The following is a 13,350-nucleotide window of genomic DNA, read 5'->3' as shown; positions in this document are numbered from 1 at the left end:
CTAGGAATCGGAGAGGCACAGGGCCTCCACGGCATTGCTCAGGCCCTGGCTCACCCCGCCGACAGCCAGCAGGCAGTTCCGGACCACGATGCTGGAGCAGGCACAGCGCGGGGTGGGCATGGGGGGCAGGCTCTCCCACTTGTTCTTCTCGGGGTGGAAGGCCTCTGCGGACTCCAGGACGGTCGGCTGGTTTCCTGGAAGCACAAGTTGAGGCACCAGGTCAACTGGGAAGCACCAGCTAGCATCCCTTGTCTGCTCCGGGACAGCGTCTGTGCTCTGGACCCCATCCCCTTCCTTGCTCCTTCAGACCAGCCAGGGCCAAAAACTCTCCCCTCTGCCATGATAACACAACTCACATGGGCTTTTAAAGTATAACCACCACCCCCAGTGCCTTACCTAGTCCCCCAGCCACAACGACTCTGCCTTTCAGGTAGCCGGCCACAAAGTCTGCTCGTCTTTTCTTCAGGTAGAAGGAGCGCTCCATCTTCATCCAGCCCCCTGGGAGAGACAGGACAGACCAGACATTGCAGGAGCATCCATTCCTGGGAAGCCATCTGTACCTCTGACCTCCTACTTGCTCGTAGGAGCGCAGCTTTGCTGCTGCACCTTGGGTTAATAAAACTCCATGACACAGGGGTCGGCTCCATCCCTATCAGGTCAGGAGGGAGCTGTTAACCCTAGCTTAACTCGGGAGGATGCTTTTCCCCTCTGCTTCCCTGACTTGTTCATCTTGACTTGCAGGCCTTCCTCTAGGCTGGGCTCAAGTCACCAGCAGCCCCAGGACTCAGCAGATGAGAGCTCTGTGCTCTGCAAGGACAGCAAAACCCCCAAAGCGCCGCCTCACGTGCCACCCACCCCGCTCCTCTGCAAAAGGACAGAGCTGGGACAGCCCCCACCTTGTTCCATGTCAAACACGTCCACGGTCCTCATGAACTTGGGCTGCCGGTAGAGCCGTCCCTGCCGCAGGCCGCCGAGGCTGAAGAGTTTGTCTTCTGTGGGCACGAAGCTGGAGAAGGCCCTTTTGTTGGGGATGTTGGGAAACTTGGTCCACGACCTGGTCTCTGTGTCAAAGACCTCGAAGGCATTGATAGCGTACTTGGACTGCCTTCCACCTGGGGCAGGGGAGATGGAAGGAAAAGGGTCAGCTTGGCTCATAGCACCAAGCCGACGGCAGCAGGAACCAGAGGAGCCTCCTGGGGCAGGGTGAAGGTGAGCTGCCAGCTGCTATGATGTCCCCAGGTCTCAAGTCACCTGGATGAGGGCCGGCTGAGCCAGGTAACTTCTCACCCTTGCGCTCCCTCGCCTGTAACCACAGGCTCATGACACGAAATCGCTTCATTTTTCAGTGCATCACACCCTCTGCTTCCCTCCACGCCGGCAGCAGCGGGTCGCTGGCACAGGAAGGCGTTTAGTATGCACCGGTTTAATCAAGACAAATTCACAGCAGAGCAGGGATCAGCGCTCAGGGAGACTTTGCAATTCAGATGAGTTCAGCGCCGGTGCAAGCCAGCAAGCCCCGGCCGCGCTGCTGAGCTCCTGACGGAGCAGGAGAGCCAGAGCAGCTGCTGCTACCACCGCCAAAGACGGGTATTATTCTTCTACCCATCAGGTGCAGATGAATACAGCTATTCTCAGCTCAGATGCTCAGCGTGCCTTTGAAGGCAGAGCCTGTGCTCGCTACTGGGCCCACAAACTGTTTGCCAGCAGCAAGCAAACTGCAAAATAGATCAAAGAGTCTTTTCTGGTAACCCCTAAAGAAAGCCAGGGCTGTCTCGGGGTTTGAGCCATGAGGACTCCTGTGTTTGGATCATGATATGCCATTTGGCCACAAGCTAACAGCAACATTTCTCTGCCTTAGTTTCCCTGGGTTTTTTGGGTTTTGTTGTTGGTTTTGGTTTGCTTTTTTTGTTGTTGTTTTTGGATTTGTTTTTAAAGGCAAAACTAATGAAAATCACCCCCTGCAAAAGGCTCGGTCCAGCGCTTCCCAGCTACAGCGGGTCTTTCCTCTGCTAAAGGCAGACCTTTTGTGAAGCTGCACGGTACCTTGCTGTTATAAGACACATTAGAAGTATTTTTATTCACTACTTGAGTCCAAGGGCTTTTAGTGCAGTCACGGGACTGCAAATTGAGCAGGCAAAGGCCAGCTCTGCCCTCAGCTGCCAGCAGCCACGGATGAGCCTGGGACAGGGGAGGCTGCTCACCCCACACAGAGCTGCTGCGAGACCTGTGAGCGCCCCAGGTGTCCAAGGGTGCAGGGGTGGGTGCTTGCTAGGGAGCTGTGAATTCAAACCCAACACCAGCCCCACTCAATACCTCCAGCTGCAAGCTTGGTGTTTCTGAACGCATGAGAAAGCAGGCCGGGAGGGAGAGGAGCGTTCCCAAATGCCTCTTCCAGGGAGGTTTCTCAGTGCTCAGATCAAAGGAGCTGCTGCCCGAGGAGGAGGAGGAGGAGGCAGGACTGCTTACCCAGCACGTAGATCTTGGTGCCTCGCAGGAAGGATGTGGCAGCGTACCTGGGTGTGGGCATGGCCGCCAGCGACACCCAGATGTCCTTGAGCATGTCGTAGTGCTGCAGGTAGTTGTGCGGCCGCAGGTCAGAGCCCATCCCACCGGCTGCATAGACTCTGTAGTCTGGACAGGGCCAAGCAGCAAAGAAAAAAAATAAAAATCACACAAATTATTATAGGAAAGCATCAGAAATCTTCCCCCCCGCACCCTGCAAAAACACACGTGCTGCCACACGATGTGGACCAGAACTGTTCAGTCCTCCCTGAGTCGCTGTGTGTGTCCCCCAAGCTCCCATCCTTGGGGAAGAGGGGAACACACCAACACCGATGCTCTTCCCCCAGCCCCGCTCCCCCATCCGGGGGCTGCTGCACCTCGGCTCAGCTCCTGCTTTGCCCCACCAAGGTCTGGCACAGGATGTTGGCTCCACGACCCAGACCAGAGAGCTCAGAGCCCAGACAAGGCACTAAGGCTCTTACTCCTCACCAAATCCGTATCAGCTATATCCATCTCTGGTTAATGGCAAACCTGACCCTCCAGAGCAAAATCCTACCTGTCCAGCACCCACATTATCTCCTTCAACAAGCACTTCGCTGCACAGACAAGATTCAGGAGATCAGCAACTGCAGCCTTGCCCTTGCGGGCAGCTGAAAAAGCAAAGACCAGCCCGCACACTGCAGGGATTTGGGCAGCTATTTCTTGTTCCTGGCCTCTCGCACCAAACTGACCCTGCCGTATCAGTCAGGCAAGCTTAGACTTGGAGAGAAAATCATCTCCAAGATGGTAAACATTATTTTTAAACATTCCTTGACCGTAGCTTTTAAACCTACTTAAGCAAACAAACCAAGCAGCTTTCAAAGAAGCTGCCTGGAGATTAGATTCGTAATCCGAGGCACGGCGGGAAGCTGGCTGACCTCGGGCACGCTGCTCGGGAACACAACTCCCAGCCCCAGGCTCTTCAAAGCACAGGCAGAGCATGCTAAAGGAAATCAATGCACCACATCTCTGCTTAGAAATTAAAAGAAATGAGATGGGCTGATAAGGCAGAGCCTCGTAGGCATTTAACAAGCCCAATTTAGGGCAGCGGTTAAGCTTTTGGAGAGGAGCTACACAGCAGCCCCGCATAAGGCCAGCTGCTTCCCCTCCTCCTACAATGATTTGAGCCCAACTGTGAAGCCAGCTCTCTCCTGGCTGGTTCTGGGTTTGGACCAGAGATACCTCTTCCAACCAAAGCTATTCTGTGGCTCCGAGACCTTCCCTTCTGGCTCCACAGCTCAGCCAGGTCCTCCCAGCCTGGCTATGCTCAGCCAGCGGCACCATTCCTATTTTTCCGGGACCCACAGCACACAAAGACCAGAATTTGCTACAAAACCCTGGAGAAGTTTGATTTGAGGTCCTGGAGCTTGGACCCATCTGAAATATCCCCAGGTACAGCACAACCATGGCCCTCATGGCTCCTGGACTGACAATACAGAGCAACCCCCGGGTTTATCTGCTTTCAGCCACCTACAGGACAGTCGTCTTTAGCAGGTGGGATATGACAAATACACCAGGTTCAACTTCAAGGGGTAAAGAAAAGGTTTTGGAGAACAACATAACCCTGTGCCATTGCCCAGAAAGCTTTTGTGCCTGATGCATCCACCGATCCCCACCTCCCCACCCTGCAGGCATCCCTCCCTGCCCTGGAAGGACTGAAGCCTCCTTGCCTTTTGCAGTCACCGAGATGCCCATGGCTGCCTCTCTCAGCGAGCTCCTCTTCTTCCACTTGCCCTCATCTACGTTGTACATCTCCACGATCTTCAGCGGCATCTGGTTCACTCCAACCCCTCCTACCACCATGATCCTCTTGCCCAAGGTGGCCACAGCCACCCCGGCCCGGGCCGTGGGCATGGGGGGCAGCGAGGTCCACTGGTTGGCCTCGGGGGAGTAGACCTCAAAGCAGCCCACGGGGACACCGTTGTCATCGCAGCCCCCGATGGCAAACACTTGCCCGCCGGCTTCCACCAAGGTCGAGTAGACCCTGCGGCTTGGGAGCGGGGCGAGGGTTTTCCACTGGAAGTCTTTGGTACTAGCTAGCTCCATGGTGGCCGATGGGGGGCAGGCAGCATCGGTCCCCTGCCCTCGGGAGGGGGGTTGGCTACGCTGCAAAACAGAGCAGAGAAGTGCCAGGGAAAAAAAAAAAAACAACGGAGAAACGCGACGTGCAAACGCCATCCTCCCCCCTGGCAGAGCTGCAGGCAGCCAGGAGCAGAGCAGGGATGGGAGCAGCCCCACCGGGCAGCCTCCCGCAGCCACCCCCCACCACCAGCGGCCACCAGTACCTTTCATTGCGCCTCCATTAATCCTGCAGTTCCAGATCTGCCTCAGAAGCTCATGGAGAGACTGGTCCTAAAAATAAAACAAAACAAAAGAGGGGGGGGGGGAAGGCAAGAGAGGTTGGAGTCAGTTTGTTATCCTGTTTCCTGAGCATCCCCGCCCCCAGGCGACATTCCCACTGAGGAGGCTGCAAGCCGTCTGCTCACTTCCCCGGCTGTTTTCCTGCCTGCTGGGGAACTCTTCCTTGCGTCCTCCTTCTCTGACCTCATTATTCCTCCCGACCCCCTGTACATCCTCCTGCAGACCCCGGGGATGACCCGCGCTGGTAGCCCTTGGCCAGGAAAGGCGAAAGCCAGCACTCGCCCCTCCACACGCCGTGGAGCTGTGAGGCATCTAGAGAGCAGCCCGGGGAGGAGAGGCACAAGCTCTGGCTGGAAACCCACGGTCTTTTTTTCATCTCCTCTCTCGGAATGGCCATTAAGCATGCAAATGAGATTAATTAGCACAGGAGGACAGAGAGAAGGCAAAGAGAAAGGAACAAAGGCAGCAGCTTGCTCGATCGCCCAGCATGGAATAAGGTGCGTTTTGCACCGAGCATCTCCGCCTTCATTGTGTAACTGAGGTTGTTTAACAATTGCCCTTAAAACGAAGTAAGATTTATCTTCACCCTTGCAGACACAGCAGTCTCTCCCAGCACATGCTGCATGCACAAACATTTGGAGACAGGACTGTAGGGCAGGGTGAGCAGTTGCCAAAAAACACCCAAAAAGAAGGCATAGTCCCGGCTAAGCACTGCTCTGATGTAGGACAGCATCCTTCCCTCTTCTTCCCGTGCCCACACTCCTGAGACTTTCCCCCGTGGATGCTGAGGCCCCACTGAGCCCCTGAAAAGAGCTTCCCCAGCAGCAGAGCAGGGCTGGCTGGCTCTGCTTTTCTGCAGAGCACCGTCTGAAAGCCCCCGGAGCAGAGGTTCACTCCTGAACCCGCTTCCCCACCTCCTGGCTGGCACCCAGCGTGAGGCCAGAGCCTCAGCACATCTGCTGCTTGGGGTTTTTTTTTTTTTTTTCTTCTGCTGCAGCAGCGTGGATGTGGGGCGGGATGCAAAGAGCCAGCTTCCTCTCTCCTACCTAAGATACCCAAGCACAAATAAAGCAACCAACTATTATGGGCCTTGGGTTTCTCAAGAGGATGGACTCCCTTCTCCCCAAAAGGAGCTGCAGCCTTGTTTCCTGCTGCTTCATCTGGAGCAGAGAGTGAATAAGGGGGCTCTGCAAAATTCCCTGACCCAGGAACATGCCCTCCCCACCCCGCGCCCCACCGCCGCGCCCCACCGCAGCACTTACTCCCCAGGTCTGACCACAGCCCTCCAGCTCTCCCAGCCCTCTGACAGCCGGAGCAGACAGAGCCTGTAGCTTAGCAACAGCCACCTACAGCCACCTTCCATCACCCCTCGCTTCGGATGATCCGAGCGGGTATCCTGATGCTTTTTGGGGACCACAGCAGGGAGCAACGGGGATCCCCCTGGAAGGGGAGAAGCCCCGGGGTGCACCGGGCTGCACACGCAGGGCAGAGGCACGCAGGCTGTCGCTGCTGCGCCCCACACTGGGGATGCCACAGGATTTCTTCCACAAATTCACGCCTGTTGTGTAAGCAGGGAGACAGAGACGGCCCTCGGACCACAGCCAGGGCACTGCTGTTATCTCAGACAGGTACAACGCAGCATCCCCTCAAACTGCCCATCTCTGCCTCGGGGCTCAGCCTGCAAGGGCCGTAGCCTGCAGGGCCCGTCTGAACAGGAGATCAGTTTCCACAGCCACGTTAGCTCCTACATCTCCTCTGAAAGTGTGAATTAGAGGGGAGCGATGGAAAAGCAGCAGTGAAACAGGTCTCAGACAACTGGACTGAGATCCATCAAAATCGCTTCGCGTACGAGTCTGAGCCGGCATGAAAACCAATCAGTCCAGGCAAGGCTGTTTATTTTCATTTATTCTCCCAAATAAATTTCAAGTCAGCTAAGCATCGCTTACTGCACAAAGAACGCGGTTAATAAACCCATCAGTACCCCTTGGGCTGCAACCCGCCAGCAGCAGGACCCAGCGCAGGCACATGCGCACATCCCCGGCACCTTGGGGGCCCTAGTACAAAGGAACACAAAGCAACAATAAAAAGCAGCAGCGAGTCAAGCCACATTTCACATCTTCCCAGCAGCTGAGGAGAAAGGGGCAAACAACAGACTAGATCACCAGCTGCTGTTCTCCCCTCCCTTCAATCCCTCGTTGTCTGATGTGCAACTGGATCAGCTCAGGGATTTTTGCCTTGGCAGTTTAAGCAGCTCTGGACTATTGCTTTCATGAATAATTTATTTTCTTTCCAGGTGAATTTTCATGCATTACCATAGACAAATTCAGCACGGGCCAGCAAATTAGAAAAGCAGAGCCAGCTCTGGTTTCCAGGAGCACGACAGATTTGCATCCCGACCTCTGAGAAGTCATTTTCCTGCCCTGTGCCTCAATTTTGTCGACTATAAAGAGCAGTCCTGGGAAGAGACACAATCAGCATCGCTCAAACGCCTGACAGAAGCAGAATCTCACAGCCAGTGCCAGCCAGTTTCTCCGCTGTCATTAAGGCTATGCAAAGCTTGAGCATAATTGTCTAAAACTGCCTAAAAATTCTTTTTTCAACATACCAGCACACAGAGCGTGACTCAAAGCCCTTGGAGACGGCTGAGTGTTTCTGTGGAGCACTGGGCAGGTCCTCCATGAGAACAGGCAGAGCAAAGACCTGCAAATCCAGCCCAGCTGTGGTCCCAGACAGTGGGAATCAGCAGCTCCAGAGAGCCACCACCCTCAGCAGCAGTAACGCAAGGCAGCTGAATTTGGGCAGAGCTTTGGCACACACATCACTTGCTATTCTTTTCTTTCATGCTCTTTAAAGAAAATCAAGGTCAGTCTGAAACACTGTACCCACCCCCTTTGTCTCCATCTCTCCAGCATCACCTGAATCTCACTAGAAAGCAGTGCCAGCCCTGCGCTGTAGGAGCTGGGAGCTGTCAAAATGTGCTGACCAAACACCCCCCCCTGCGCTGCAGCCATGTTCTCCTCCCAGGCAGAGGGAATTATCACTTAATTATAGCACACAAATTGGAAGCATTAACTTTCTTTTCTTAAATAGCTACATTAAAACCAAAATGAATGGTAATTGCATTTCTGTCAGAGGAGACGGCAGGCAGGGTGCTGAGCCCACTCCGGGGCCCAGCCCTGACCCTCGCGGGACAGAACCCTCTGCTTTAAGAGCTCAGCAAGCGGCCCAGCACCCACACACCCTGCTGGGGTCTTTGCCAAGTGGCTGTGGAGCACGGCTGGGCAGGGAGAGCCCCACAGCCCCCACCAGGAGGGGGACAGGGCTCCGGCAGGAGAGGGGCACCTCGGTGCGCAGAGCTGGGCTCCCCGTGCTGTATCACCCAGAGGCTCCCTCCAAGGAGGGGCCGTTCCTGACCCCACAGGTTGCCCCAGGCTCATTTTGGAGAGCTCCTGCTTTAGTGGCATTTCTTACCTGCAACGATTTGTGATTTATAAAAGAGAGATGCTGGTGGGTATTAAAGTGATAGATGGGCTGAACAGGGGAGAGAGATCTTGGTGCTGCTTTTGCTTTCCTTCCCATCTCACCTCTCTCCAGGATTTAGAAGTGTTGCCACTCCAGGTTGGAAAGTCCCTCAGCTGCAGAAGGCCAGCACATGGAGCCAAAATCCTCACCCTCTAGCCATCAGGGCATTCTTTCAGCTGATGCACTACACTAAGTATTGCATTGCAACGCCGCTGCATGAGCACGGAGCGAAAAGAGGTCCTATTTACACCTCTCCAAATTGAAGGAAGTATAAAAAGGCCCCAGAAGATGGAAAGCAACGAAGATACTCCCAACTCCTCTATTTTTAATGCCCATGATGAGGATATCTAGCACCAAGACATCACTGTACGCTCCCCCCCAGCCACACTTATGCATAACACACACATTCCCTCCAGTGAGGAACTCAGGGCTAGAAACAGAGACCTCTAATCCTCACCCAGCCCGAGGCAGGTAGAGCTCACTATGAACTGACCCTGTACCACGTTTGTCCAACTTGCCCTGAAAAGCTTCCAGCACTTCTGCAGCCCCAGCAGCGGATCACTGCTGTGCCCCACGCAGCATCACCTGCTCAAACCCTCGCTTTGGGATCAGTGTTCGTTTCAGGGACACCACAAAGATCCAAGAGACCACTGCAGTTCTTCCTGGCATCCCATCACAAGTCCCCTAAAGCCATATCCAGCTGACCCTCAGCTTCACACGACCCCAGATTTCCATCACCAGATCTGGGGACGGGTCAGACCCAGGACCTCCGTCACAGCCCCATCAGGAGCCGCGCTCCCAGAACATCACTGCTCCCCCACATCATCTGCCAACTGCCAAACGCCCACATGTCCCTTGCTGTCACCAGGAGCGGGTTAAAACAGAGATGCAGTCAGTCACTAGCCTGACAGAGAAGCCTATAGAGAAACCACTGGAGAAAAAGCTCTTGTACTCACCTAAGTGTCACACCACACAGGCACGGGGCAGTCCTGCCGTGTGCCACCCAACACGAGCAGAAGGGCTGCAAAGCTGAGCTGAAAGCAGCCTGACATCCAGCCAGCATCCCCAGCCAGAGCCGTAACGATTCCCACTGCTCTGGGGACGGGTGTCACAGGAGAGGCAGGAACAGGGGCAACAATATGCTGGAAATAGCACCCAAACACCGAGAAGTCACAGCTCCTGCTCCTCAGCACCAGGCAGGAGTGAGCAGTTTCATTTCAGCTCTGTCTTGGCTGCCTGCACTCTATGAAATAAAGAGCAGGGAGAGATGACACAGCACAGACTCGATGAAGACAGCTGAAAGGAGATGATTCAGCGCAGGGAACGCGTTTCTATCCCAAGGAACAGTCATGGTACGAGGCCAGGAGGGGGGGACACGGAGAGGAAATCCCCGGGATTTTCTCCCACTGCTAAGGAGGGGGATCAGGCACAGCCCAGCTCTCCCCTGCCCGCTCCTGACTGTCTTCCCAGTGCAATTCCAGGTTACAGCAACCTTCAGATGCACTGCCAGTGCTGCTCCAGGCACAGGATCCAGTGCATAGTTTGGAGCAGGGACCAACCCCTGGGACATGTCAGTCCCCTGGGGCTCGGCCCTTCTGCTCCCAGTAGGACCCCAGCCCACTCACCTGCTCTGAGGAGCAGACACAGAAGGTGAGCGGTGCCAGGTAGGGGATGCCCGGGGTGCTGCACCCAAGGGCCAAGCACACCACGCACTGGCAAACTCTCCTGGGACCTTAGTACCTGCTCTCCCCAGGGCTGGGTGCCCAGGTCACCCACACAGGGAAGGCACTTGCTCCCAGGTCAGCTGGGAACAGGGCAGGGAGGAACCCCCACATCTGCCCCTCCTCAACATAACTACCTGCAGCTGGAGGCACTTGGTGTCACAGAAACATCCCATTTTGGCTAGAATCAGGGGTTTTGCCAAAACAAAAAAGAGCAAGGGATGAAAAAGGAGGGTAAACTTGGTGATAATTTTCTTTATGCCATTTTCACCTACACTGGGAGTTCGCAGGATATAGCACATCTCAAATAACACCCTGAAAAGTTTCAGATGTGGGAGTAGCACCTAAACCTCCCCATTAATCACTGTAATTGAAGTGAGCTGCTTTTCCTCCTGGAAGCACATAAATGTCACGGTGTAACCACCCTGTGCACTGGCAGATAAACATTAGCACAGCATGAAGAGGCCCTGTCCCTGTGGGCTCAGGTACCAGCCTTTGCTGTAAAAAAGAAAAAAAAAGCACATCCTTATTTCAGCAAAGACACAGCCAAGAAACAATGTTCATGGGCGCAGATTTTTCCAGGAAGATCCAAGTCCACGTTTCCCCCCCGCTCAGCACCCAGAAGGGAGCCATCAACCCCTCCTCCTCCAGGAGAAGGCTCCTTCTCTGCCACCCAACAAAGCACAGATTTTCAGAGGAGCCCAGCACCCCTACAGCCCTTTGTACAATAGTCCAGAGAGCTCAGCACCGCCACAAACACGGCCCTCTTCAAACGCTCACCGCTTATTCCAGGTTCTTTGGGGAATCAGGGTCTTTGGAAAAGTCTGGCACCTTTTTAACATCCCCAGCACGGGCAAAGCTTGAGCTCCCATCCCGAACGCTCACTCTTGTTTCTTGGTGGCACCCCGAACAAGATACAGGCAGCCTTTCTATAAGCTTTGACTACTGTACAGTCCTAGCCCACAAGGTCACGTAATACCAAGTCTAGGTTTTCAAGTAACTCCAACTTTTAAGCAGAAGAGGCTTTAAAAAAGCCTTTGAAATTTGGGGGCTCTGGTGCCTTTACTTCTGCCTTGCTCAAACCCTGGCAGCTGAGGCTTTAAACAGAACATGCATGAAATTTTCAGTCTGGTATTTCTGACCTCTCTTCACACTGAATCAAGTTTCCTTGCCATAGTAACAGCTACCCAGAAAAACAACAACAACAAAAAAATCCACTAGTTCCCAGCCTTTCTCTGCAAATTACCCAGCTGGCAAAAGAGACTGTTTAGTTACAAGGAAAGACAAAAAGCATTGCAATTCTAAGAGAATTAACTGTACCAAGCAAAGAAAAAGCAGCAGCACTCACAAGCAGTTTCATTTCATTCCTTCTGCTCCTGAGCATCACTCTTTGCAGACATCAGTAGGTGCAGTTTGAACATGAAGACAGCAGGCAGTGACCGATCTGACCTCCTCCCCAGCTTCCCCCCCTTCCCAGCTTCCCCCCCTTCCCACCATTACCAGTCCCTGGAGATCATTTCCAGCCTCATCATGCCAAATGCAATTTTCTGAGGTTGCTAATGGGAGGAAGGCAGAGAAGTCATGGGAGGAAACACTCCCCAGCTAACAGCACAGCAGTTGTGCATCAGAAGGATACCAGGAGCTTTAGCAGGCTACAGGACAGGGAGAAAAGAGGTTTCATTTTTTGGTGCTTATCAGCAGTTTGGAAAGAGCCCAGACCTCCCTTTTTTTCCCCCTGAGTGGGCTGAAGAATCAGCAGAACAAGGTAAGATTCAGTCACATTGCAGTTTGTGTCAAGAAAGAGTTACAATTTCATCAAAAGAAAGGATTAACCCACCTGCGAGACCAAAGGGGACCCCTTTCCCGGTCCAACTCCCAGCAGCATCCTGCATCTCCTCCCCTCGCCCCCAAAGGCTGCCTCTGCTCTCTGCCCAAACGGCTTCTCTTTCACACAGGTCAAATACAGAAGGTCTTTTTCGAGCCCTGCAGCCTCACTGGTTACGTCTGTAAAGCTCCTGTTACGCCGTATTTAGGCTGCATCCCTCCGGAGGGGATGGAAAGACCTTGGGACAGATCTCAGCTGGGGGCAGCTCAGTGCACACACCCATCGCTGCCAGGGCCTGGTCTGGGAGAGGGGCTGAAAAAGATGGGATTTGGAGGGCACTGGGGGGGGGGGGGGGAATTAAGGGGAACCCTCATCCTCCTTAACCTACTTTTTGAGGAGAAAACACAAACTCAAAGCCTCATTTCTGGTTGCCCATTAAAAGCCTGGCCTGCCACTGGGAGAAAGCTGTCCTCCTCCGGAGCATCCTCCCACCCCCCAATAACCCACTGACCTCCAGCGAGAAACTCCCTCCCTCCTGCCAGGAGAGCTCGGGAAGCGCTGATGTACTCACAGCTCCTGGGAAGCCACGCCGAGTCCCGATGGAGCCCGGCGCTCTGCTAGAAACGCTCTTCAACTTCAACACCCAAATCCTTGGCGCTCACGGAGCATCCCCCTCCTCCCCGGCTCCCTGCCGCACCCGGCGAGGGGGACGCGAGCAGCGACCGGAGCAGCCGGGGCTGGAAGGGCTGCGTGGGAGAGATGTGAGGGGGAAAAAAAAAAGAATAAATCAGCATAAATCCAGCAGCCCTAATCTTCACCCTCCCGGAGATGCAGGATAATTAAGAGGGAGAGTGTTTTTCCCCAGCTGGTCTTTTTCCTCGGTGCCGGCAGCCGGGGGTGTGCGTGCGTGTTGTACGCACCGCGTTACCAGCCCCACTCTTAAGCCTTTTATGGCTCCCCACGCTTGCACAGGATGTTCTGCAACCGCAGCTCTCCCCCCGCCCGCCCTCCCCGCCTGCAAAAACACAACTCCTAGGAAAGGGAGAGAGAGAGACGGACAAAAATAAGGGAGTAGGAGCTGAAAAGCGGGAGCTGCCTCCGAGAGGAGGCAGAGACCCAAACTTGCTGCTGCGGCATTCCCCTGGGGTCTGCCCCAGGCTGGGTCCCGGTCGTGGCTAGGAGCTGGTGGAACCCCCGCAGGCAACTGGCCACGGGGCAGGGAGAGAAGAGCCCAGCACTGGTGTGCCCGTCGGATGGATGCGCACCCCACGGGCACCCACCGTGGGGAGAACAAGGGCACAGCAGGGGTGGTTTGGGCAGGAGCAACCGCAGAGGTTCTGCTCTCTGCAACCCTGGCTCCGGGCGTCCCGTGAAGAGCAC

General features: G+C 54.7%; 1 protein-coding gene across 1 annotated transcript; it reads right to left on the bottom strand.

The window, feature by feature from the left end:
* Positions 1-4,587, bottom strand: KLHDC8A (kelch domain containing 8A). Its single transcript, XM_009954283.1, has 5 exons — positions 4,212-4,587; positions 2,467-2,631; positions 897-1,112; positions 397-498; positions 1-194 (listed from the first exon to the last, which is right to left on the bottom strand). Exons 1-5 carry the CDS (start codon positions 4,585-4,587, stop codon positions 1-3), a joined length of 1,053 nt encoding a protein of 350 aa, XP_009952585.1.
* Positions 4,588-13,350: the final 8,763 nt, after the last annotated feature.

This window comes from Leptosomus discolor, chromosome 21 (genome assembly GCF_034619465.1).
Source record: "Leptosomus discolor isolate bLepDis1 chromosome 21, bLepDis1.hap2, whole genome shotgun sequence".
Classification (NCBI taxonomy): Eukaryota; Metazoa; Chordata; class Aves; order Leptosomiformes; family Leptosomidae; genus Leptosomus; species Leptosomus discolor.
This window is presented reverse-complemented; position numbering and strand designations above follow the sequence as displayed.

What these genes read in the sequence shown, in the direction of transcription:
- KLHDC8A (XM_009954283.1), bottom strand. Translation starts at nt 4,587, where the DNA reads ATGGAGCTAGCTAGTACCAAAGACTTCCAGTGGAAAACCCTCGCCCCG. An exon ending in CACCAAGATCTACGTGCTGG is followed by an intron (nt 1,113 to 2,466) that starts GTAAGCAGTCCT and finishes CCCCTGCCCCAG; the next exon opens with GTGGAAGGCAGTCCAAGTAC. An exon ending in CGTGTTTGACATGGAACAAG is followed by an intron (nt 499 to 896) that starts GTGGGGGCTGTC and finishes TGTCTCTCCCAG; the next exon opens with GGGGCTGGATGAAGATGGAG.